The 25,447-nt window shown below is 39.4% G+C and overlaps 1 protein-coding gene across 1 annotated transcript; it reads right to left on the bottom strand.

Annotated features, from left to right (window-relative positions):
* Positions 1–1,374: 1,374 nt before the first annotated feature.
* Positions 1,375–10,583, bottom strand: LOC134621015 (cyclin-dependent kinase 4 inhibitor C-like). The gene is made up of 4 exons (XM_063467403.1): positions 10,526–10,583; positions 6,219–6,399; positions 5,967–6,135; positions 1,375–1,568 (listed from the first exon to the last, which is right to left on the bottom strand). Exons 1-4 carry the CDS (start codon positions 10,544–10,546, stop codon positions 1,565–1,567), a joined length of 375 nt encoding a protein of 124 aa, XP_063323473.1. The 5' UTR covers positions 10,547–10,583; the 3' UTR covers positions 1,375–1,564.
* Between the last annotated feature and the right edge of the window lie 14,864 nt (positions 10,584–25,447).

Genomic DNA, 25,447 nt, shown 5'->3' with positions numbered 1-25,447 from the left:
CTCCCCACCTTGGATTCCCTGGAGCCCATACCCCTATCACCTTTGTATATAGCACTATTCTCTGCACTGTCTGTACATACACCTGGTGAAACTTGTAATAAATTCCACTATGTTCAACTCAAGTTGGAGAGTCCTAAATGTGAATCCTCAGTGAACCGTGACAGTAATTGATGTAACCATGAATTCTGCTCGCTACCAGAAAATCCTGAAGGAGACTCTACAGTTATCAGTTGCTACCCTCAAGCTCAAAGGAATGTTTCAAAAATAAAAATAAATACAAAAAATAACAAATTTACTACACTGTATGTGTACATCTGTTAGTGTGATACTATGTGGCATTGCTTCAGCATTTCACTTATAAAGGGATGTGTTCAAATCCCCAAACACACCCAACGCTAGAAAGCAAATCACGTACCTTCAGCACAGCTGCACAAAATTTTGCTTAGTCACAAACACAGACTGAGGGCTTCTAATTAAAATACTCAACTTCACTCAGGTCTTTATTAGAGTTCAAGGCCTCGCTGAGGAAACATGAAAAAAACAAAACAAACCAGTTCAATCAGTGAACTCGAAAATAATATTTTAATTTCATAGCAGCATTATGTTTCCTTTACATTCAGAAACCCTGTTTTCTGGCACACAATGGACAGAACAAAACAAGAAAAAAAAACCCAACTGTCACGCCTGAAGCCTTAAAACTCACAAAGCTATAAAACATTCAGAGCTTCTAATTAAAATAACCAAACTCACAGGAATTTTAGGTGAAATCTTTGGATTTTTTAAAAACCTACTAAAGATTTAAAGAGCGAGCTTTTCTTATATAATAGATTATGTGTGTTAATGGTTACTTGCAAAACCTTTTCTTGTTGGTAAGCATAAATATGACTGTGTGATGTGCTAAAGGAAAATAATAAAACAGACAATACAGAAGAAGAAAATCACATGTGTGATTTATTTGCAGTGTGCACAAAAAACAGAAGACCGTTCTTAGGCTACAATTAGATGATACACTTTGATGCTTGCTGTTTGGTACAACATAACTTTGTACTAACTTTGAAGCATTAGATAAATGTTAGCACAGACACAAAGGTGCCAGGTGTTTTCTGAGAGCTTTCATTGATGACCAGAACATAACACCACCAAACAAAATGCAGCAACAAAAAGAAGTTAATGTTTATGTGATTGTGTTGGAAGTGTGTAGGTGCACCTAATGGTGAATGTGAAAGCAATGTTTCACAGTATGTAAGGTATTAGTTTGGTAAATGCATAAAAATAACAATAGCAAAACACTTTTATGCACTCAGTTTCACAGTTTTTCAAGAACCATATGAAAGAGTCACATTCTCTCATTTAGTAAGCAAGTGTTGTTAAGTATTCTTTCCACCAGACTGTGAATATAATAACCAGATTTTTGTTCTTTAGTTTTTGTAGCGCTAATTATTATTATTTTTTTTTACGTATAGACGTGTTCAATGTCCCGGGAAAAAAGTCCGGGAAACAAAAGATCAGAAGAAGAAGTTGCTTTCCAAACGGATTCCAGGCTCTCTTAATCACATCCTTCCTCTTACCTGTGGGAGAAAAATGTGAAAGTTCATGTCACATGTTTAACCTCTGCATTCATGCATACTAACTAATATTAGACCTGACAAAATTATAAAATAAGTGGAACTACAATGTGTTTTACAGTCTATAAAAGTTAAACATTTTCACTGTGTCGTCAGCTCCACGAGGCATGAGGGCAAATCTGATTTTAACCCTGGGATTAATTTGTAACTGACATTAAAACCTCTGTTTGTTCCAAAGCAAAAGAAAAAACTGGTTTATCACCTTTAAACTGTTCGTTGCGCTGTAGCTCAGCCCGCTTACACCCTCCACAACGCTGTCATTTGCCTCGGATTGATCGATTCTCGCCCAGGCTCGTCTAAGGCGGGCATTTTTCGCTTCTCATGTGCGGTCACGTAAGAATCTCTTAATTATTGCTTTTGCTCCATAAAGGAAAGCTTTGTCAGCAGTGTGTGTTTTATTTCCATCTGCACCCAGACACAATCTAAAGTTACGCCCCCCAAAAACAAACAAGAACCCATGCATATCGAGGACTTTGTGGTGGCGGACAGGGGCGGATCTAGAGAAATTTTCTTAGGGTGGCATGAGGGTGGCAAAGAAATCAAATGGGGTGGCAAAATCAAAGCCCCCCCCCCCAAAACACATATGCAGGTGGTTACATATGGTTAAAATGATTCAAATGTAGTAAGTATACATGTTTTTCATATAAATATAGTCTATAACTTAATTATTGTCTGTAGCCCACATAATTACACACTTTAGTTACATAAAACATGTGAGTTTTGATCTTATGTACTGTATAGCCTGTATAATAAATAAATATGTAGCCCAATAAGTCTAAACTCCAGAAAACTACACAACATGGGGCGGTTCATTTACAAACACAAGTCTAACTTAAGTTTCACTGCTTTTTGTTAGAAAACAATCACATTGTTACAGCTTAAATTACACAAAATGTCAGAAATCTGCACTGTCATGAACAAAAATTTAAACCTAATTTTTCATGATTTGTTGGATTAACCCTCTGAGGTCTGAAATACAACTGCCCATTTTTGATTCCTTTTGAGTTTACGTTTGTATTTCACGCTCAGATTGTTTCATTTTATTTTTTCCCCCCTTGCCTTGTTTGGTATCATTCTTTTCAGCTCAACTGAATTTAGTTGTTTTTTTTTTACTGACATACTGCATTAGTATTACTGATCTGAAATCACACAAAGAACTTAAAATCTTAGTAGTATTTTTTACTGTAAAAACCCACAGACATGTTGAGTAAATATAAATTGTACATTTTGTAAACATATACAACTATTTGTCTAAAAATGCAGCCAATACACCTGCCGAGTTTTTTAATTTTGCACAACCATTTAAAAATATTACTAAAACTAAAATGAGAGAACAATCAGGTGTCGCAATAAGATGCCCCACAAATGATGTGTGCCAGTAAAAAAAAAGTTTGTCCACCAAAAGACAGAGGAGACCAGCACAGGGATCAACCTGCAGGCCTGACAACAGGAGGTGTATCACTCCGCTGGTTTTCTACTTGGTGACAGTGTTTACATTGCAAATGTGCCTTTGTGACATTCATTAGTGCCCTCACTGACACACAAAATAACGACTACACAACGGAACAACTACACAAGACAACACAACACACTAACTATACACTCCACACTAAACGTCACAAATCTCCCACATCTAAAAACTCTCTCTCTCTCTCACACACACACCCGCTCGCTCTGTCTCGCTACCGTTACCGTCACTCCCAAAATTCTCCCCTCTTCCTAAACAACCAAATCCCACATGTTGACTTTTTAAAAAAACAAAATTGGTCGACATGGTACATTTTTCCACCGATAGGAAACATGGCTTTTTTTCCTTTCTTTACTGTTTTCGCGCTGTCCTTAGAAAACGCTTAAAACACACACGCACAAAAACGTGACGACAGTATTTAGAAAAAAGCGTGGCTTATATATATTATCATAACTGTGGATTTACTGGCCTGTAATTAAAATTTAAAAACTTTGGAGTCTGAACTTTCAGTGCGGGCTGAAATAGAGACTCAGCGTGGCTGCAGCTTGTTGCTTTGTCAGCTTACATCAGTCATGTGATTTGGAGGTGCAGCGTGTCCGTGGACCACAGAGGGTTAATAACACTCACCTTCCTTCCATTTCCAGAGTGTAACATCCGACCAGCTGTGTAAAATCCGAAATTCCCATGGTGTTGTTCAAAATGTGCTCTGGCACAATCATAAGCATCGCTTGCTACTGAAAACAAGAAAAAAGCCGTCCTGCTATGGGCTGAACCATTTGTTAATGGTGGAGGGGGGGAACACTATCCAATATATTCAGTTTTAGCATTTATATTCACTGTTGACTGTAACTACGCTCAAACTGTTAATGCTATCTTATTTTAATAAACAACACTGTCATATGCAAGACTGGAGTGGCACTTGGGGTGGCAAGGGATCATTTTAGGGTGGCACTTGCCACCCCATGCCACCCTTCTAGATCCGCCCGTGGTGGCGGAGACCCGAGGTGAAGTTAAAATCGCGCTCGCTCTGCTGCAGCTTCAGCTGTCCGGTCCTGTTTGAGAAAAAAAAAACACAACTAAAGAAGATGCGGCGTATGCGCATGCTCATTGACGATGAGCTGACGTCTGACTGGAATCTGATTTGAGATGATTTCAGAAAGAAGCTTTAACACAGCGACCTCCGGTTTCATCTAATAACGAATTGACATAAAAACAAAGCTCGCGAGTTCAGGCTGACACACTTCAAATACAGGTTGCAATAATTCTAATTCTGGTAATGAATAAGTTAAACAATAGTATCACCGCTAGGTTATTACAAGCTCGGTGTAATTATTTGCTATTGAAAACTGAACAACAAGACGGTCGTTTAATTTCAAACTGCACGCGAAAGATTTTAAGTTTCACTTTCGGTTAAATGTTTCGAGCTGAGTATCAAAAAGAGGCACTTTATTAGAGTTCAAAGCCTCGCTGAGGAAACACAAGAAACAAACAAACAAACCAGTTCAATCTGTGAACTGGAAAATAATATTTTAATGATATAGAAAAGGTGACAGCAGCATTATGTTTCCTTTACATTCAGAAACGCTGTTTTCTGACACACAATGGACGGGCCTCAGAAAGCTCAGTGTGTTTCCTCAGAGTCTATTGACAGATTTTAACTATTTCACTATTAACATGTAAAATCAGGCCAAGCTCAAGCTCACGTTGATTGTTTGGCTATCAGTAACTCGGTGCTTTCTGTAGCTATTGTGGTAAGTTGTGTGACTTTGGAAAGTACCCCATATATCTGTTTGTATCAGCTCCTGAGGCTTTTACATCTTTGCCTGTCTTAATCTATGAGCATAGCAGTTTATGATGATGGTTATGATTTAAAGCAGCTTGTTTATCCTTAGATTCATTGTGTAGCCTGTAAAGGTGCATACTGGTTTAATAAGTATAAAATTGCTCCTTGCACTACTCTTTGTAGTGTAAATCTTATGGCTCTTACTTCCTAACCTCTGCTTAGTAAGCATGTGAGAGCACAACTGTACTCAGGTGACTGTAAATGTCACCTAAATATTAAAGAAAAAAAGAATACAAATTTGATTTCATTTGTTAATGAAATAGCAAAGTAAGATGACTCAAATGCAACAGATTTAAACACACAGCACATGTTGTGGCCACAGACAGCCTGCAATCTGCTCATTTAGTTTCACACAGGTTCTAGAAACAAATGAAAGATTATAATGCTTCAGCATAAATCTATATGTAAGCTGATAGAAACAATAGTTTCACTCTATCCACGACCACATATCCCTGTGTTATTTATTATTAAATTTAACTGAATTTTATGTGAATTTTATTTAATTTTTTATTTTTCAGAGAGACAATATGTATCTTTTAGTGTTGAAAAGATGTAAAATATAAATAAATAAATAAATAAAAAATTAAGACCATTATGTGTGTTACTGACATGACATAATTTTTACATCTCACTGTTATGCTCCAGCAGCTGGAATTTGTCCACTAATGTCATTTTAGGTAATAATCATAATTAAACCAATAAGGTCAGGATTACAAAAACTAACAAAACAAGAAAAAACAAACTGTCACGCCTGAAGCTTTAAAACTCACAAAACTATAAAATATCCAGAGCACAAAGCACTGTACTGACATGTAAAATAATTAGCCTACATCCTTTACATGGCTCTTTATTGCTAAACATCACACACACACACACACACACACACACACACACTATACTAAAACTTTTGTTTTGTTCCTTTATTTTGTGTTTTTGACTAAACTGGACTCAGGAAAAATCCCTCCTAGAGACCCACATTATTTTGGGAGCAGAAACTCTTCTCGTGTAAGGTGCAGTTTGGTCCACTCACTGATGGTTTTGGATGAACGTGGCTGTGTCCGTGTGGCCATTGCCGCGCGCGAGCTGCTCGGCGGTGAGTCCGTCATTGTTGCGTACGCCGCGATTCTCGGTGTTTCCAATGAGCAGCCTGACAACCTCCAGGTGACCGTTACTGGCGGCCAGGTGCAGCGGAAGGTTACCTTCATATGGAGTTATAGGTCAATAAAAACCAGGTGCGAGAAGAAAACAAAACAGAAGTAAATCATATAATTTAATTCCGTACCTCTTTCATCTGCGATGTTAACATCGGCCCCATATTTTAGCAGCGCGCGCACAGAATCCACGAATCCTTCACGAGCGGCATCGTGGGTCACGGTGAGACCGCAGGAGGGATCTGGCACATTTGGATTTGCCCCCGCTTGCAGCAGAGTCTCAATGACCCGGGAGTCCCCCAACTTCACTACCTGCACACACACAGCATGGAGGGAGAGAGAGAATGGATGCGGGAGATAATTTAGGAGAAGAAGAAGCTTTAAGGAGCTGCCCAGGGTGTGCCTGGCGATTGTCATTTTTATATTTAAATATTAAATTCATCCCATGACACCAAATCCCAATTTAATGCATTTAATGCTCAGTAAGTGTATTGCTATTAATTCAGCCCGGCCGCATTGGCCCCGCCTCTCCTCCTGACGTTTCTTGTCGTCACAGGGAAAATCTGCGCGGACCTGTTTCTATTGGTGGCAGACAGGTAAGGACTGCGTCATACAGATAGGTGAAAAACATCTGCACCAGTTCATCTGGACTCGTACATGTCAGCATGTATGAATTTCCAAAAATACTATGCATAATTATGAACTCGCGAGCACACGATATGTTGGATGAGCGGTCAACGAGGAGGAGCTTCCTCTCTGAGTGGACCGTTCAGCTGCAGGCCTGCACCCAACATGATCGTTCATATTAAACCTCGTGTGACACGCAGACAGTGCATGAGCAAAAAATAAAAATTAAAAAGCACGTTAATTTTTCCAAGCAGGGCACGGGCTGATAATCAGACAAACCGGGCATGTTTCACGTTGGGCTGACGGACTTTTGGGCGGCTGCGCACAGGCCTTACAAGCACTGACAGCAGCCCATTGGTTCATTTTCATGAGACTGGATTTCCCACTTAAATGTCTTCACTACCTCCGCTAAAAACAGGCCTTCTAGTCACGGGAAACTGCTGCTGCTAGCATATGATTATTTGCCTTTCTGAACAGGTTTGCTCTTAAAGGTAGCTCCATTCTGGGAGAATTAATTTTAATCAATCAATCAATCAATCAATCAATTAAAACAGATATTTATGGATTTCAAAATCTCATTTGGCTTTAATAGCAGGTAATTAACTACGCATATAATCCTTTTTTCTTCTTTTTTCCTGATATTTTTCAAGTCACCTATATTTGACAACAGCATAAAAAATGGAAATTCTGTTTTTGGTGGGACACCCAATATTTTTTCTATAATTTACAAAATTTATAATATGAAAAAAATCTGGAGACGCTCCTGCTGAAGTGAGAAAGAGACGAAGGAGGTAGATGGATAGATGAAGGATTATTAAAACCTGTTCATACATGATATGTGTATGCATCATCCATTATGGATTATTGTAATACTGATATATATATATATATATATATGTATAGTATATATATATATATATATATATATATATATATATAGTATATTTCCAGCCCTGGCCCTATCCTAAATATTATTAATTATTGTAATACTGATACTTAATTGTCACGTGTGGTATTGATTTTGCATTTGATAACTAAAGCACAATACAAGGAGAAAGGAAAGTTTATCTAAAGAGAAATAAAGAGGACTACAGCAGGCAGCTCAGGATATAGCAGCCCTCCTTTGTCTAGACTGAGGCCACGTAGCAGTAAGGAAGGTGAAAGTGTAACCTGACATGCAGTCTGACACTGTTTTCTTTTTCTTTTTTGCCTTTTCTTCAGATAAATGTAGAAGCAGCAAATGCAAAGTACCATCCTCTCTGTGTAAATGGATGCGTTTGTAGAATTCTGTTGATTTTTGATCTGACAGACATCTGCATTAGCGTATTGGTGTTTAAAGAAATAAATAGTATATAAGAACAGAACAGAATAGGCTTTTATTCATATTGTACATGCACAACATAATTGGGGGGGGGGGGGCTCTCCACACCAACTGTACATAGAATAAAAATAGAAATAGTAGGACACGAAGAATAAATGACAGACGAGGAGGAAGACGCAATAGAGGACAAGATAAGCAAGTAAAAGCTGTTCTACTGTGGGCAACTTATTTATTAATTATAAGCACTTATGTGCACCCCCCCTCCCCCCCAGTGACTGTGCATAGCTATCTATGGTTTAATATTTAACTGAGTATAAAATAAAACTGAGAATTCATACATCAAACTTGGATGGAAGCTGAACACATTTGTAATGTGCAGAACTTCTGGTTGTTTTCTGTAGAAATGGGCGCGTCCTTTGTCTGTGTGCCTCATGCTTCACCACTGTGCTTTCTTTTCTGTGCCCTACTTTATGATGAAATGTAGCTGCTACTTAAAGAGTTATCACTAAAACAAACAAAAACAAAACTCAGACTAAGACTTTTTTTTTCCAAACATGGTGTTGGATAGATACATAAAGGATCTGTTCAGACCTCTGCAAACAACCATAAACCACTAATTACTTATTCTTTATTTTCTGCTTCTTGTAAAATTAAGAGACTTGAACAATTTATATATTTTGTCCTAAAGCAAAAAACGTACATCTGAATAAATGCAGGTTATTTTTAACAGCTAATACCCTCACTCACCATTTCCTTAACACCACCATTTTGCTGCTCCTTAACTCCACTGACAATTTCAGACTTTAATCTTGCCTCGTATTTGCTGATTTCTCTTAATTACAATAATATGAACACGAGTTTATTCTTTACTTCATGTGATACAAAAACAAACTACAACTCTCTCTGAGTCAAGTACAAAATCTGCATTTGAAAAATAAATTGTGAAACTAAGGAAGTGATAAAAGAACATCTTATTACTCCATAAAACACACTCATGCACACATATGTATTTATATTAATCTATAAATTTATTCAAATCTGATAGTAAATCATGAATTTCAGCTTTTTAGACTTTTGGTAAACTGTTTCTTTTTCACTACACTTAAATCTATTTTGGAGAGTCCAAACTTATAACTGCCACATACAGATTTCTGCACTTCAAAAAATATTTACATCGATCTGAGATGATTGTATTTAGTATAATGATGACATTATTGAAGCTGGTGGATATTTGAAGAGTACATGTGAGGAGGCCTCGACCTCTAACACAAAGCACTAAAACAAGGAAGTAAATCAAGCTGCTAGCAAGCAAAACAGACTGAAATCATCCAAATATGTTTAAAATTACTTCGGAAAAAAAGCCACTTCAAAAGGTTTTTATTACTTACCTGTATTGCAGTCCTATTAAACACATTTTTTATATTTACATCAGCTCCATTTTGCAGTAGAGTTATGATTTCTAATAGATTTCCAGTTGCAGAGGCATTGCAGAGCTGGTCAGAGAGACTCATATCAGGTGTCCCTTTAAAACGCAATACAAAGCAAGCAAACTTATCACCTAAAATTTTCAGCAGGCTGTGTTGAAGACTGAAATAATCCAGGATGGTGGACTGGCCAAATACAGAGAAATCTGAAACATGTCCCTCCCACCCTTGCATCATCCCTGACTGTGCAGCTCGAGCTGTTACTGAAAAATCATAGTTAATGCAGTAAGCTAGCCTGTTGAGAATTAGTTAGATGGTAATATCTATGCTTTTTTTAGGTTTTCACTTCAAATATTTTAGTGAGCAATCGGTAATTTCTCAAATCTCTTTCTTCAGTCATGTCTTTTCTTAGTTTTGTGTTTCCAATTCTCCCCCCCCCCCCCCCCCCCCCCCCAAAAAAAAAGCCAACAAACAAACAGACAGACAAAAACAAAGCAAATAAAACAATGTAGGGGGTATAAGACAGTTTTAGATTATATGCATCATGTATGTTACATAAGGACTGGGCACCTAATGATATATCTTTAAAATTCAGTAGAATCAGTTTAGGGGTCACTCATGAAAAACAAGATGTGCAATAAATCTCCAGCTCTACTGTGTGTCAAAATCAACACTGGTTACATGTTTAAAGCTTCTATTTGAGCATGTTATGCTTGTCCAGCAGCAACATATATGATGCCTCTCCCACCCTTCCCGAGATACTGAGATACTCCATGTAGGTCATAATTAGAATATTCAAAGAAAATAATATTACAGATTTTGCCTATTTTTTCCTGCTCCCCTGCTGATTTTCCCGTGTGCAGATATTTTATTGATGTCATGTTTGGGCCTGTTTATGGACAAAGCTCCATGGAGCCTTTTCACAATATCTATATGTCAGGTATACAGTAAGCCACCTGCAGCCTGAAAAAACGCAACCAAAGCCAGAACTGTGACAATGATGTCTGAATAACAAAAAGTAAGCAAAAAACACAAAATAATTAAATAGATAAATATAAAAACTTACGTTAAATGAGATTAAAACCATAGCACGCCTTCCTCCTGCTGTTCAGTGCGTGGCATCACATTTTCCAAACGACTCGAGCTGAAAATCCCTCCGAAAAACAGCCAAAAAAAGAAAAGAAAAGAAAGAAAAAATAAAATGTCGCCTCCACGCATGATTTCAAGCATGTGATGCATTTACTGGCAGTTCCCGCTCGTTTTCAAAAGTAATACGAGTTTGTATTTCCGTTTTTTAACCGGTTACAGGATGAAAGAGGGAGCGAGACACGGGGATGACTTTCGTTAGAAATATCGCGCAGTCATCGTGAGGCGAGCCTCCTCTCCGTTTAAAAAAGCCTCTCGGATGAATCCAGAGCTCGTGAACATCAACGACAGAGGTTCTTTCCAAAGAGGATGAGACGGTTCCTCATTGGCTCATAGGCGGGACGGTTAACGGAACTTCATAACACGGTAATAATGGTGGTGCCTTCATTCATTGTCCCTGTGAATGTTTTGAAACGTCAACGCGCTCGCGCAGACGATGCGCGCCTTTTATTATGACATTACAGATGCGGAGCAAGAGCTCTATTTCTTTTTTGTAACGTCACGGCCTTCGTGCTTTTAGTTTCTTTTTCTTTGCCGCCCTCTCGTGTAACAAGATGTGCATCTACGCTCCGGTCACCTCATTTGGTGGGACAGTTATTGCGGACTTTTCACGCACAGTGGATATTTTCTTTTTTTCGGACTAGTCTCTGTAAATTCCAGAGATGGGTGTTTCTGAGGGGAATCCCAGCGGATCAGCAGCTTTTGAAATACTCAGACCAGCCCGTCTGGCACCAACAATCACGACGCGTTCAAAGCGACTTTAATCACCTTTCGTCCTCATTCTGATGCTCAGACGTCAGCAGGTCATCGTGGCCCAACCTGGCCATGTGTACATGGATAAATGCACGGAGTTGCTGTGAGATGCTATTAGATTTTTGACTGAGGGAGAGGTTGAGCAGATGTACCTAATGAAGTGGCCGGTGAGTGTGTTTGAACAAATTTCACAGTAAGCATAAACTTATTGTACAAAGCATTGTACTTGTGAAATTAGCATTACGGTCTCTTCAAACTGGCAAACCAGCTGCCTGTTGTGTTTACTTTTACACCGTTGTTTTAAATGGCATAAACATGACGTAAATATCATGTTTGCTGGTCTGATTACTGCCGGACCTGCTGAATAAAGAAATAACTTAAGTAATAATAATAATAATGATAATAATAATAATAATAAAAATAATAAAAATAAAAATAATAATAGATTTTATTTAAAAAACACCTTTAAAAAGCACCTTGAGTCCAAGGACACTTAACAATAGAATAAAACACATAATAGAGATGACAAAATGAAGAACAATAAAAAAAAAGCACAGGATAAATCAAGATTGTCCATACAGGCCCCCACAGGCAAAACCAGCCACTCCCTGCCTTCTCTCCTCCTCGTCTCGGGACCTTTAAGGTGCACCCACAAGCCACAGGTACACGATGCCGTGTTACACAATCGCCCAGCATCACAGGCCCTCTCATGACACAATAATCTCTCCCCATTTCTGTTGTTTTTTCCTTATCTGTGAGCCGCTGAGTGTGTGTGTTAGCATTACGGTCTCTTCAAACTGTCAAACTCGCTGCCTGTTGTGTACATTTTGCTGTTTGCAAGCTAAATATGATAAATTATTATAAATATTACAGTGTCTCCTTCTTTACATTAAATTCATTCCCAAGTACTTGAAAATGTTCTTTGGGGTCATTCTTATGAGCAGGGGATACAATTGTAAATTTGTTAATTAGTTAATAAACTGGTCTGAAGCAGGTTAAGATCCTTGCTCCCTGCCACATAGTTAAGCAGAGCATTTACAACCTTCCCTCTAGCCACGATGCACATTCCCTTATTGGGTCTCTAACATGGAAAGAAAAAAAATGCTAAGGTTTTAGATTTAAAGCTTCAGTTACCTTTAATGTTTTTTTCTCCAAAGAAGGGACGTCTGACATGACTTCTTTTAGCCTTCAGGTAGATAAAACTAAAATATAATTAAGCTACAGATGCACCTAGTTTATTCTGGGTCACTTTTTGGCATGATAATCTTTTGATACTGTAAGTGACACAAATTTTTTAGCCTATTTTGCACATTTCTGTTTCCAAGGTGTCGTTGCAATAAATAAAAGTAATAAAACTTGCAGTTCATCTTTTGTTTTGCTTTCTTCTCACAGGCTTGCGCTGGAATTGACAATCCTCCAGAGGCAATCACTCTGTTAGAGCTCATGAACTGGGATTTAGTGGTAAGTTCATTATTTGCAGGCTTTACTCTGGGACATGCACACTGCGATGCTGCTCCCCCAGAAGACCACAGCAACGTACACTACGCTCGCCTCAGCCTACTGAAAGTTTTGATTTACATATTAAAGGATCTCAGCTTCCTCCTGATCTCCTTTGTGTATACACCCACTCGCAGTGGTCTTCCAGTTCATCCTGTTGTCCAAGTTGATGCCCAGGTACTGGTACTAGGGCTGGGCCATATCATACCGTTCACGGTAATACCGGTATAATGTTGGGCAACGATAAGAAAATGAAATATGGCGATAGAATATGGGTAAAACGCGCATGCGCAGTGCCTTTGTTTTCATACGCACATGGCGGAAAAAGCAACTTCAGTGGTGTGGAACTGGTTTGGCTTTCGTCCGTCAGATACACAACAAAGCACTATTTTTGGTAGAGCATGCTAGCGGGCCGTCGTTATTACCGTGTTTTTTGGAAAATACGGCACACTTAAAATCAATCCTTTGATTTTTCTGAAAATCGACAGTGCCCCTTATAATCCCGTGTGCTTTATGTATGAATTCTGTTTGTGTTTACTGACCTTGAAACGATTTTATGTGCTACACGGCGCTCGAAAATCTGTCAAATGTGTTAGTACGACTTTGCTAAGCTACGAAGCCGCACCGCTTGATGGATTGTCGGAGCGTTACGGCTATCGTAGGCAGGAGCCTCGCGGAGTGATACGTACTGTGCTTCAACATAATATTACCGTATTGTGTGTGTATAACCTCTTTTTAAGTTTTGTGGATATTATACATGATTATGCTGAGGATATGTCGGCCAGTTTCCACTGGAAATTTGCATTTGCACTGTTACATTTTTATATAACTTTAATGCAGATAAAAAACAGCTGCTTGTTTAAGTGAAAATACATTGATGTTTTTTTGCACTAATAAAGTTGTGGAGTTGTAAAGTATTTTGTCTAGTCTCAATTATATCGTCAGTTATATTGTTATCGCAAATTTTCAAATGTATATCGTGATAAATATTTTTGGTCATATCGCCCTGCTCTAACTGGTACTACCCCACATCACATCAACATCACCATCTCTCTGGCCTATTCACATCTGGGATTTCTCCCATACCTCTCCACAAAATCCAACACTGTGCTGTACTCCTGCCCCCACTCATCTCTGATGTATTTGTGTAGTTCCAAGTCTGAGGCATCCAAGGCAAACGGGAATGGAGACATCACCAAATGGCCGAATCGCACTTAAGAAATCAAAGAAGCCTAACAGCTGTTACTGTCTAGGTGGAAGTATAACCTCTCTGCAGCATGTAGACAAATGCGTCAGCCACTCCCAGATTTGGTTTGTCATGCAAACTGAAGATTGTGGCGAGATGTGCTGTGTCAGTTGTTTTAAGTGTTTTAGGGCTGAAAGGAATGCCCGGCTTTAGTGTAGTTCATTTGTCCGGAAGTTCTGACTATGCAAATCTGACGGGAAACTGTAGCCAGGCACACCCACAGCAACTGGAAGTTACAGTTAAGACAAAGAGTCTTGTTCATAACTGCTCAGGCTATGTTTAGTCCCAGTGATTGCCAAAACAGTTTCCAGCTGTTTGCAAACAAGGAATGTGAGACATTTGAAAACCTACACAGTCAGATTCAAAGACAGAGCCTACACGGTTCACTGAATGCCAGCTATAATGTGTTCAGTGATGATGATTGTGCTCTTCATGCTTTTTAATTGTTTCTCGAAGTTTGAAAAGAAACATCTGGTATAGATTTAGAGTCAAAGAATGAACATGTATTTAATATCTGACATTAGAGCCGCACACAAAAACAACATGCTAGATGACTTTATTTTGCAGTCAACAAAACTGCAAAGCAGATGGTGGTTATATTTTTCTTTTCTGTTCTCTTTGATTCTGTCACTCTTCTTCTTTTTTGTGGGTGTTTCCAATTTCCACTTTTAGATATCAACCAGTAGGAAGCTTTTACAATATGGTGTGTTTAAATTGTAAATTGAATAGTTTGTGTAAAGTGTTTTTAAGAAAAATATGTCGCTGAAGAGTCTGTGTGGCTTCTTTTTATGGAGTTTAGTCAATGTTGGTTTCCAGAGTGAAGAATATGAATTGTATATGTCGGTGTTGTGCCAAAAACTGATTTCCAATGTTTCCGTGTGTTTTTTATGTGTAATATCGTAACGTATGCTGGTAAATAGACTTTGGTGAACAGGTATTACAAAGGGGTTATTTATAAAATTTAAAAAATTACCTGTTTCTCAAGTATCTTTGTAACTGTGTTATTGTACTTGTCACGGCCAGGCGGATCAGCTGCACGCTGATCAGCACTCTCTCTGTTTCTCTCTCTTCCTTTCTCTCTCCTCTTCTCTCTCGCCGGGGCGGAACTCACTGTGGGTTCACGCCCTCGGGAGATGAGACACCTGGGTCTCATTAAGGTGATCGGTACTTAAGCCAGGAGGCGACTGCTGTTCGCCGCTGGATCGTTGTCTACCACGCGTTAGTGAAGCCAAGCTACAGCAAGTCAGTTAAGAGTGTTTTCCTGTGTGCGTCGTACTTAACCCTGTCTCCTTGTCTACAGAGCTCCCTGGATTTCCCCCCCGTGTGTTTCCCGTGTGGCAGTGTCGGAGTGAGAGCTTGTGATCGTGTGAGTGGATATTCTGAAGAACGCGTGCTTTCCCCTGGACTTCCCTGGAGACCCCTTCTCCCCTCACTCAGCTGTATATAGCACCCCCTGCACATTCTTGTATATACACCTGGTGCATTGTAAATAAACCTTTCTTGTGAGCATCAGAACCGGAGTCCTGCGCTTGAGTCCTCCTCCAAACCGTAACAGTACTTACATTATAATCAATCAGCTCCCTATTGTCCACTTAAAATATGTTTACAGAACTATTTTTGCATTTGTTGTAATTTCAGCTGTCCTCTTGGCCAGATTTAAAGTCAAAAATAATTTTTTTTAACTGCATAAATAAAGGATACATAAAAGTCACTGCCAAAAACTGATTGCGGCTTCTACCTTGTTACAGGAATGTTGTTTGTTGCTCAAGATGACGTGATATCATTCATGAGGGATACATTTGACATATGTTTCACATATTATAGACCAGCAAGTTATTTATAGCAGTTTAAAAACAAGCAATCAGTTTTTAGCAAATACCGGAAATCAGTTTTTGGCACAACACCGGCAAGGCTACTTTACCTTGCGCTTTTATTTTGAAGAGTACCTTAGCACTTCCTCTTTTATTGTGTCACACTTCCTGTTCTCAGTGAAACGACACAAACACGTTGCTTCAGAGTGAGTGAACAACCTTTATTTTTGGAAATATTCATGTAAAACCATGCACTTTATTTACCTGTCACATGCTATAACTTGGGAACGTTTATACAATGTGGTTGAATTGCTTTTTGTTTTGTACATGCATGTCATTTGTTTGTGGTGTGGAAAGACTGACAAAGAGATGTATATGGAGGAGGCTGCTAGCAGGTTCAGCATGATTAGCACCCTTGGAAGCAGAAAGAGGTTTGTGTAATGATTGCAAACGATTGTTTATTTTATTTAAGAGACAGGTTGTCTTTATTTTAATTTGTTAAATGCTGTGACATAAATTGTTTAAAGGTGTTGATTTATGTTAATGTCATGATTTGAGTTCAGCAAATAATTTTCTATCATGTAAAATGTGAATTTCTTCATTTCTACTAAAATGTTATAATGGCGTTTGTTTGTGCATCCTTATAGTTTTCATGGTGCCATATTGTTGGTGGTTTAAAAGAGGAGAGAATAAAGTTGCATCAGTCGAAGCTTGGAGAGGGGTAATTCCAAGTGGGCAGCTACATGAACGACTGTTTAGCACTGAACAATCAGAAATGTCTGAAATGAACTGCAGTTCTCTCAGCCACTGTCAAAACCTGTATAGAAGTACATGCTGCATCTGTGAAGCAGCATGTTCTTCTATCTCTGGAAATTAAACTCCTCATCTCAACGATGACCATGCACTATGAACTTTATCACAGTTATAATGAATACAAACTGTGAAGAACTAATCCAATCACATTTTCTGTAGTGCCTAAAATAACATTTGGATGTTAGGTTGCTTAATAGTCATCCAGGAAATAACATTAACATAGAAACTACTGAGCTACAGGGTATTGCTTCTGCTATGGTTTTCTAGTCTGCTTTTTAATGGAGGAATGATATAAAAGAGTCAAGTGCAAGGAAGCCTTCAGCCAAGAATCGAGTTGAACACAGTTTCTGAATACAAGAAGTTTCTTTTAAGAGGGTTTGTGCCATTCCCTTTCCTTCAACGGTTAGTTGTTACTCAATGATGCAATCAGCTAATCTAAACCCTCACACAAGGGTAAATGTGTGCATGTTCACAAGCATGCGTGTATATGTGAACATGCACACACGCATGCATGTGCATGAGTGAATGTTGATGCACATATTCTGGCTGGCAGTGTGACAGCGGCCAACACACTAAGTGGCGGGCATTGGTATGGGCAGGCCGGTGTTGCTCCATAAACAGACTCTCCTGGTTCTGACTGCCTTGGACGGTGCAATCTGAATATTGTAAACAAAACAGCAACAGCAGATGTTGCCAGATTTAGGGGGGGTTTGGTCTCCTTTAGTCATTGGAAAAAAAATCTTGCTAAAATCCTGCAAATTAATATCTTTCTGCATCATCCATATCTCACATCAACTTCAACTGTTGCTTCACAGGATGCCTCTTATTGAAAACCCTAACAATCAGATGACCTTCTATGAGCAAGTACTTGGTGACAACGGGAAGGAAAAACTATCTTTTAAAACGAAGAAACCTCCCGCATAACCAGGCTCAAGCAGGGGTAGTCATCTGCTACGAGTGGTTGGGGGTGAGGGGTGGAAGATATTGTGCTGCCTTCAAACTACGCTTGGATCTCGTGATGGCATGTACGGATGTGTCATCCTAGAGATGTTTGACTACCTGTGCAATGCTGATGGGCAGAAAGTGACGTCTCACTCCAGCCAGAGCGATGAGCACACTAACCAAAAGCAGAACTAGTAAAAAGAAAAAAAACTATCAGGAGGGATAAGTACATTAAAAAAGCAACCTAAATACACCCTGTGATTCTGATTCAGTAGCTCGTAGAACCACCTTTAGCAGCTTTACCTTGAAAGGATGAGTTTGTTTAAATTTATCAGTCTGTCACATTGTTGGGCAATACATTTTGCCACTCTTCTGTATAACTGTACTTCTACATGAGCCAACACATGCAGCACAAACAAAAGTGACAGCAAAGACTTGTGGTCTGTCACGTTGTGTGTTTACTGATATAGCAATATTTAAATAGGCTGTCATTTTATTACATTCTATTTGAGCAGTAGGGTCCCCACATTCAGGTGTTTTTGCATTGTTTTCACTTTTTATACCAAAAGATATTACACAAATGCCTGTATTCTTGATGTTGGTATGTAAAATAATTTGTGTGTCCTGTAAAAAAATAAATACATAAACTCAAAGGTTGAGGAGTTTGTATTCTGTCTTAACACAGCAAATAAAAACCGCTCAATAGAAATATGTTCTTTTTATTGGGTAAATGTAGAGTAAGAGGAACTAATGTACCACAACAGACTGCTGGGATTGTATAAAAATGTAAGAGGTTAGAGTCAGGAAGCGCAGGAGGAAGAAGCACACCACAGAGTTACTCAGCAGAGTTTATAGAAACTTGTGTTAGAGCGTGGATATACTTTCGTATTTACTCACCTGCTTTCACAACCATATGAACTTGAGTGGCATCCTATTCTTTTTCCATAGGGTTAAATATGATATCGACTCACCCTTTGCAGCCATAACAGCTTCAGCTCTTCTGAGAAGGCTTTAATAAAGGTTTAGGAGTGTGTTTTTTCGCCAGTCTTCCAGAAGCACATTTCAGACACTGATGTTGAATGAGAGGGCGCGGCTCGCAGTCTTTACTCTAATTGATCCCAAAGGCTTAAGGTCAGGACTCTTTGCAGGCCAGTCAAGGTCCTTTTTCCATGTCTTATGGACCTTGATTTGAGCACTGGTGCATAGTCAGGTTAGAACAGGAGCAAGCCATCCCAAAGTGTCACCACAAAGAGGTGAGCATAAAAACTGTCTAAAATGTCTCGGTATGCTGAAGCATTAAGACTTCCACATGAAGTTTGGAGGTCTGTAGTGACTGAAAGAAAGTTGGTGACCTCTACACACTCTGCTCCTCAGCATCCACTAAACCCGCTCTGTGATTTCACGTGGCATACCACTTTGTGGTTGAGTTGCTGTCGTCCCCAAATGCTTCCACTTTGTTTTAATAACACCAACAGCTGACTGTTTAATATTTAGTAGCAAGAAAATTTCACGACTATGCTTGTTGCACAGGTGGCATCATACAACAGTGCCACACTGGAGTTCACTGAGCTCCTGAGAGCGACCCAGTCTTTCACAAATGTTTTTAGAAGCAGTCTTTGTGCCTAAGTACTTGATTTTATACACCTGTGACCTGTGGACATGGAAATGATTGAAACCCTTGAATTCAGTGATTTGGATGGGTGACTGAATACTAAAGTGCAATCTTGGTCTTTATATCCAATGATATAGTGAATGTCTGCACAAAGTACAACATAAAAAACAAACACTCCCCCCTTTTTAAATCATTTATATCTTCAAATAGATTTTTATTTGGAAAAAAACTTTAAAATAGTTTAAAAGGTTTAAACTATTTTAAACTCAACACAAGACATAGGTCGTGTCCAAACTCATGGGCTGCATCCTCCTGAGGACCCGGCCTTCGCGGTCTACGTGGGCCGGGTCCTCAGAAGGTCGGGTAGGCCGGAAGTAAACGGATGGGAAATTGGACGGTCTAGCCTTCTGATTAGCGTCACCGCTGTCTCGGTGGAGTTTAATAAACTCGGCCGTCTGCTCCTTGCTATCTAAAATATAACAGGACACTGGCGTAAATTCTCGACCGTCTCATACTTCTTTTTAATCAGTTTTCTGTTTGACGTTTATTCAGCTGTGTGAAAACCAAGGAGGAACCCACCCGGGGGTTTAATAAAGTTTTATTTTATCTAATCTAATCTAATAACTTTAATTTCAGCCAAACCAATTTACTCACGAACAAACAAAACACTGAAAAAAGCCCAACAATAACGTTTTTAGGTTGTCTAAGTGACTTATATATTACGTTTAACCTGAGTAGCGAAAGTCCGCGGTGATCTGAAAATGATGTGCCAGGAGTTGTGCCGTTCTCGGCGGCTTCAGTGACCCTCGAGCTCCCAGCTAGCTATCGAGCTGGTGGGTAGCAGACGTCTCCGAAAACGTCGAAGCACTTTTGCAAATATGCGATATCTTGATAAACCGAGCAGATATTTGATGTTTACGCAACTACTTTCTCGCCTGAAAATATGTTAAAAGTTTATTTTGTGACTCAGAAAGATTAGTAAGAGTCAATTTAAAACTTAGTAGCGGCCGCCATTGTTGGAAACTGGGGTTTGGCTGGGCCACGCTATGAATTCTGGGATATGGTGGGCCACGCTATGAATTCTGGGATATGGTGGGCCACGAAGGACACACCCGACCCATCCTTCAAATTCGGGGAAAAGGAGGACGCATTTATCGGCTGCATTCGGAGGAGTCTACAAATTTGGACAGCCTTCGGCGCGCCGCTGTGACGTAATCGGTCTACAAATGCGTCCTCAGGAGGAGGCAGCCCATGAATTTGGACACGACCATTGGCTGTATCCCAATTCAGGGTCTGCACCCTCAAACGCCGCATTTTAAGGCCGATTACGTCACAGCGACAGGACGCAGGCTGTCCCAATTCAAAGGCTGCTCGAAATGCGGCCTTCAAATGCGTCCTTCATTTCCCCGGATCTGAAGGATGGGTCGGTGTACACTTCATGGCCCAACATATCCCAGATAGCATGGCGGTGGGTGTGGATAATTTCGCTGAAAAAAACGGCAGACGGCTGAAGCGGAGCGGCCGAAGAGTAAACTCTTAAAAGTAAGTACTGAATATTATGTCACTTATTTATGTGCAAATGTTTAATAATGAAGAAGATTAAAACATTACTGTTGGCCACATGTCGGCAAAGTTATGTGACATTAGTGATGTTTGTACTTTCAGCGTTAACTTGGTTTTAAAGCCTTTACTTTCAAATATACGCCGTCCAATAGTCGACCTTAATCTTACAGAGAATGTGATGATTTTATGGATAATTAAAGTCAGTCATATATCCACAAACACAACAAGCTGAAAGTCAGTGATGCTGCTCGGTTTGCAGTCCTGAATATGACGGCACAAGCAGGATTCACTGCACTGTTAATGTTAGCTATGTTATATTGCTGCCTCTGTTCGGTGGTGTCGAGCCAAACGGACTTTAACGTGTGTTTGAACGAGCTGACGGTTCACTCGTTAAGCTGAAAAAAAGATGCTTTAATCACAGGAGTCACACATGTGTCCACTGTACCATCTGGGACTCTTCTTGTTTAGCACTCGTAATAACACAAACACTAAATCCTCCTTCTCTTGTGCTGTTTTGTAGCAGTGTATACACCTGAGACTGTCACCTGTCTGTCTGTCCTGCACTCTCTCTCTGTTTCTTTCTCTCTGATTGTGGAATAAAAGTATGAACATGTATTTATAAGTTACACTTGTGTTTGAATCCTGCAGCTTATCACACATTTGATTTCCATGTGTGACAACTGCAAGTGTCCAGAGTGAGGACAGACTGAGGGACCCACTGCTGCACATCATCTGTGAGGCTTTGCACCCCTGATGATCCACCAGGACAAACTCAGCAGTGTGTGAGGAAGAGAAGGAGGAAGAGCCAGCAGCAGCTGACAGATGGAGAGAATAGACAGACTGTTCCCTGTTTGTGAAGGACTGCTAGGAAAGTTTAACATCACTAATTGTCTGTCCTGAATCAGTCTTATTAGGTAATGTTCAAATAATGTTATCATTCCAGTGTTTTCAGTGTGGGAGAAAGTACTCAGGGCCTTCAAGTTACACACTATGAAAGGCAGCAACAAGTTTAATATTCAGAAACCTAAAGTATGTATCAGCAGCAGAATGGAGCTAAAAATAAATGTTTGTTTCAGTTCTATGAAGCTTTGAGTATTTTGGATTAGTAGCACTGCTGTGTTTGTTGCATCATATTGTTGTAATTGTTTATATGCTTTATATATTCTGAGGTAAGTTGATCTATAGTGTTACATCATATTCTATAAGGATGTTATGTGTTTGTACACTTTCTGCCCAGTTTGACCCATTTAGCAGAAGTCAGCCTGTTTAAGGCTCTGATATCTATTCTGTATGACTTAAAGCAGTTATGACATGGTCTGATTTTCTCACCCAATAAAGGAATATTTCATATATCAGTCTACTCTTCATTCTATCAGAAACAGTTATCACAGCTCGTACATTTTCTTTTTACACATATATGTAAGCATTGAGCCAAATTTAGTAATGCCAACATATTAAAAGAACAATATTTGTCTCTCATATATAATGCATCTATATATACACTGATACTTGTCTTTGAGTGAAGATTTAAGGTGATAGGAAACATAAATAACTGCAACTTGAATCTTTACTGAAGCTCAGTATTTGACACAGAGTTCAAGTTCACTGCTGTAATAACTAATAATGGTTAATATAAATATAACTTTAATATTGGCCATATTATATTTACATTACCAAAGTGAGATGACTTTAGTCTCATGAACAACATTAGCTAATTGTTATTTACTAGCTAATCTTTAAATGACTGTTCAGTACAGAAATGAAGCCCAACAATTTTTACAGTCCTGTGGTCTCAGCCTCAGATACTTATCAAATCACACAAAGCTCATGTAAAAACAAATGAACAAAAGATTTTCTCCTTCATTTCTGTCAAACGATGCTGTATGAAACGTTTCCAGCGGTTAGTATCATGGTTGCTAGGCAACCTGGGCAGCGAGACGGAGGCTAGACCGTCCCATTTCACAAGCCTACAAGCCTCGCACTTCCGGCCTTAGCGGTCTTTGAGTACGCGGCCCTTGTGGACCGTTAAGGCTGCGTACTTTAAGGCTGCAGACCCTGAATTGGGATACAGCCACAGAGAACAACAGCTACCAAAGTAAAACAGGAAGTAAGACACCACTGAACAAGGAAACAAGATTAACCTGACACGAGGGAACACTGAACGAAAAAAAGGAACTAAATAATTGCATTCAGAAAGTCAGAGGAGACTCGAATAATAAATAAACCAATACAAATCTTTACACAATATAAACTAACCAAGACTTGTAAACACAAGTAAATAAAAATAGAGGTCTATTAGCAGTAAACTAAATATTAAATATTAAAAAAGAAACAAAACTTAAAAGCTGATTTGCAAAAAACAACAGCAACCTCAAAACTGTGGGACAGATGACAGGCGCTTGATACTGGTGACAGTGGCGATGTCTGTCATGAGTCATGATTCACTAATTGCACTGTGCGTGGAATATGTTGGGGTGTGGTGATATTGTGTTTTTTACTTTGACTCGTTAATACTGAAACCCCTTTACCACCTTACTTTCAATACACATTAATCTGTCACTTATGTGGTTTTGCAGGTCAAAGTTCAAAAAACCCTTCCAGACATAATGAAAGACATATGCAAGCACGCACGTGCGCGCGCACACACACACACACACACACACAAATATATATATGTATATATATACAAATATACATATATATATATGTATATATATTTAATACTATCCAGCCACATCTTTTAGTTGATAAACTTTTTAACCAGTTTAAACTTGATTTTAATCTCGTTGGTTGGATTTTAGACTTTTTAAGTGACAGATCTCAGTGTGTGAGAGTAAACGGCTGTTTTTCCAAACAGCTGAACTCTTTACTGGCTCACCACAAGGTTGTTGTCTCTCTCCTCTACTGTATATTTTGTTATCCTGCGCTAACAGTGGTAAATGGTGCAGCCATTGAACTGGTGGACAATTATAAGTATTTGGGGGTTGTTCTTGATAAGGCTCTGTCCTTTGAGTCACATCTTGCTGCTACAGTGAAAAAGGTTCAACAGAGACTGTACTTTTTAAGGAGGTTGAGAGGTTTTAATGTTTCATCTGAAATGATGACTCTTTTTTATAAAGGTTTTATTGAATATGTTTTAACCTTCTGTATCATTGCCTGGTATGGTAATATGTCCTTGAATAATAAGACCAGACTTAGCAACCTGGTTAAAGTGGCTGGTCAGATTTCGGGGAGGTCTCAGGTCCAGCTTGTGGACTTTTATAACAGGCAGGTGTTGAGGAAGGCAAACTCTGTCTTGTTGTGTTCAGATAATCCTCTCTTTAATGATTTTCAACTGCTTCCATCAGGTCGTCATAATAAAGTGCCTGCAATGAAGACAAAGAGACATATGTGCAAATTCCCTGCTGACTCAGCCTCAGGATGTGTAGAGGCAAGAATCAAGCGCACCCAAATGGGAGCATCAGTGGTCATATGCGCATCACGCAGAGGGAGAGTGAAAGACGAAAGGCGCAGCAGCAGAGCATGGCAGTTGTAACGCAGTTTTGTGTGATTCCGTGTGCGTTAATGAAACTGTAAGTGTTATTATCTTTGACGGGTTAACTGGTATGATAATAGTTATAGTTGTTTGTGTATGTTAAAGCTAAAGTTATGCCCCGGTACACTGATATCACGTTAGTAGGTTTATTTAATTATGTAATTAATTTGCACTAAGTCAATACCAGTGGCCAAAATCTCCTCCAATGATTACATCCCGCGGTTAAAGGATTTTTTCTGTTGTTTATTGTTTAGTTTAACTGTTGTTAGCTTGCCACATTCTTGACTTAGTACTAGAAACTGGGAATATATGTGCTATTTAGCCAACTTCTGGTCTTACGGCGACCCCTTGTGGACATTGTAAAATATTGCTGTGTCTGAGTAGATGATGTGTTCTGATTGTTGCTTAGTTATCTTTGACCCTGCTAATTATAGTATTACCTGTTTCTGTTTCTAGACAACCATACTTATAGTCACCTATACTGCATCTGCCACAATTATAAGTGCATATCTGGCTGTATCACAGTTGGATTTATCATGGCAAGCCCTGCTGTAACCAGTTCTTCTGTGAAGCTTCATTAAAGACAGTGAACTAAACTCCTGGACTGCTGCAGTCTTTCTGACCGAAGACTTAGGCCAGACTTGTATACCCAGCACTTCCAGTATATATATATTCTACAAGTGGTCCTTCGAGCCGGATGGTATACTAGCTGCGCTATGGCTACACCCAGAGAGTTCAACGACGACCAGCCTGCACTGAGTCCCCGTCCCAGCAGGGTGTGACGCAGTCCCGGACATCTGGAGGACTTCGAACTCACCTACCCAGCTCACCGTCTTTATAGTACCACAGTAAGACCAGCATCACCACTGAGACCAACTTACGCAGCACCACTCAGCCCTGGGAGTTCCCCTAACTACCCTGCAGCTGGTCATTATGGTACGGCAAGTCCAGAGGAAAGATGGCAGCGCCTGGAAGCACGTTGGCAAACGATAAGCCAGCAGATGAAAGAACTTGAAGTGGAAATGGACAGGGTCAGATTGCCTTCGTATCCACAGAGTGCACATCTGCCT

Source organism: Pelmatolapia mariae, linkage group LG23 (assembly GCF_036321145.2).
Source record: "Pelmatolapia mariae isolate MD_Pm_ZW linkage group LG23, Pm_UMD_F_2, whole genome shotgun sequence".
NCBI classification, from domain to species: Eukaryota; Metazoa; Chordata; class Actinopteri; order Cichliformes; family Cichlidae; genus Pelmatolapia; species Pelmatolapia mariae.
The sequence above is the reverse complement of the archived record's forward strand: the minus strand, read 5'-3'. Positions and strand labels throughout refer to the sequence as shown.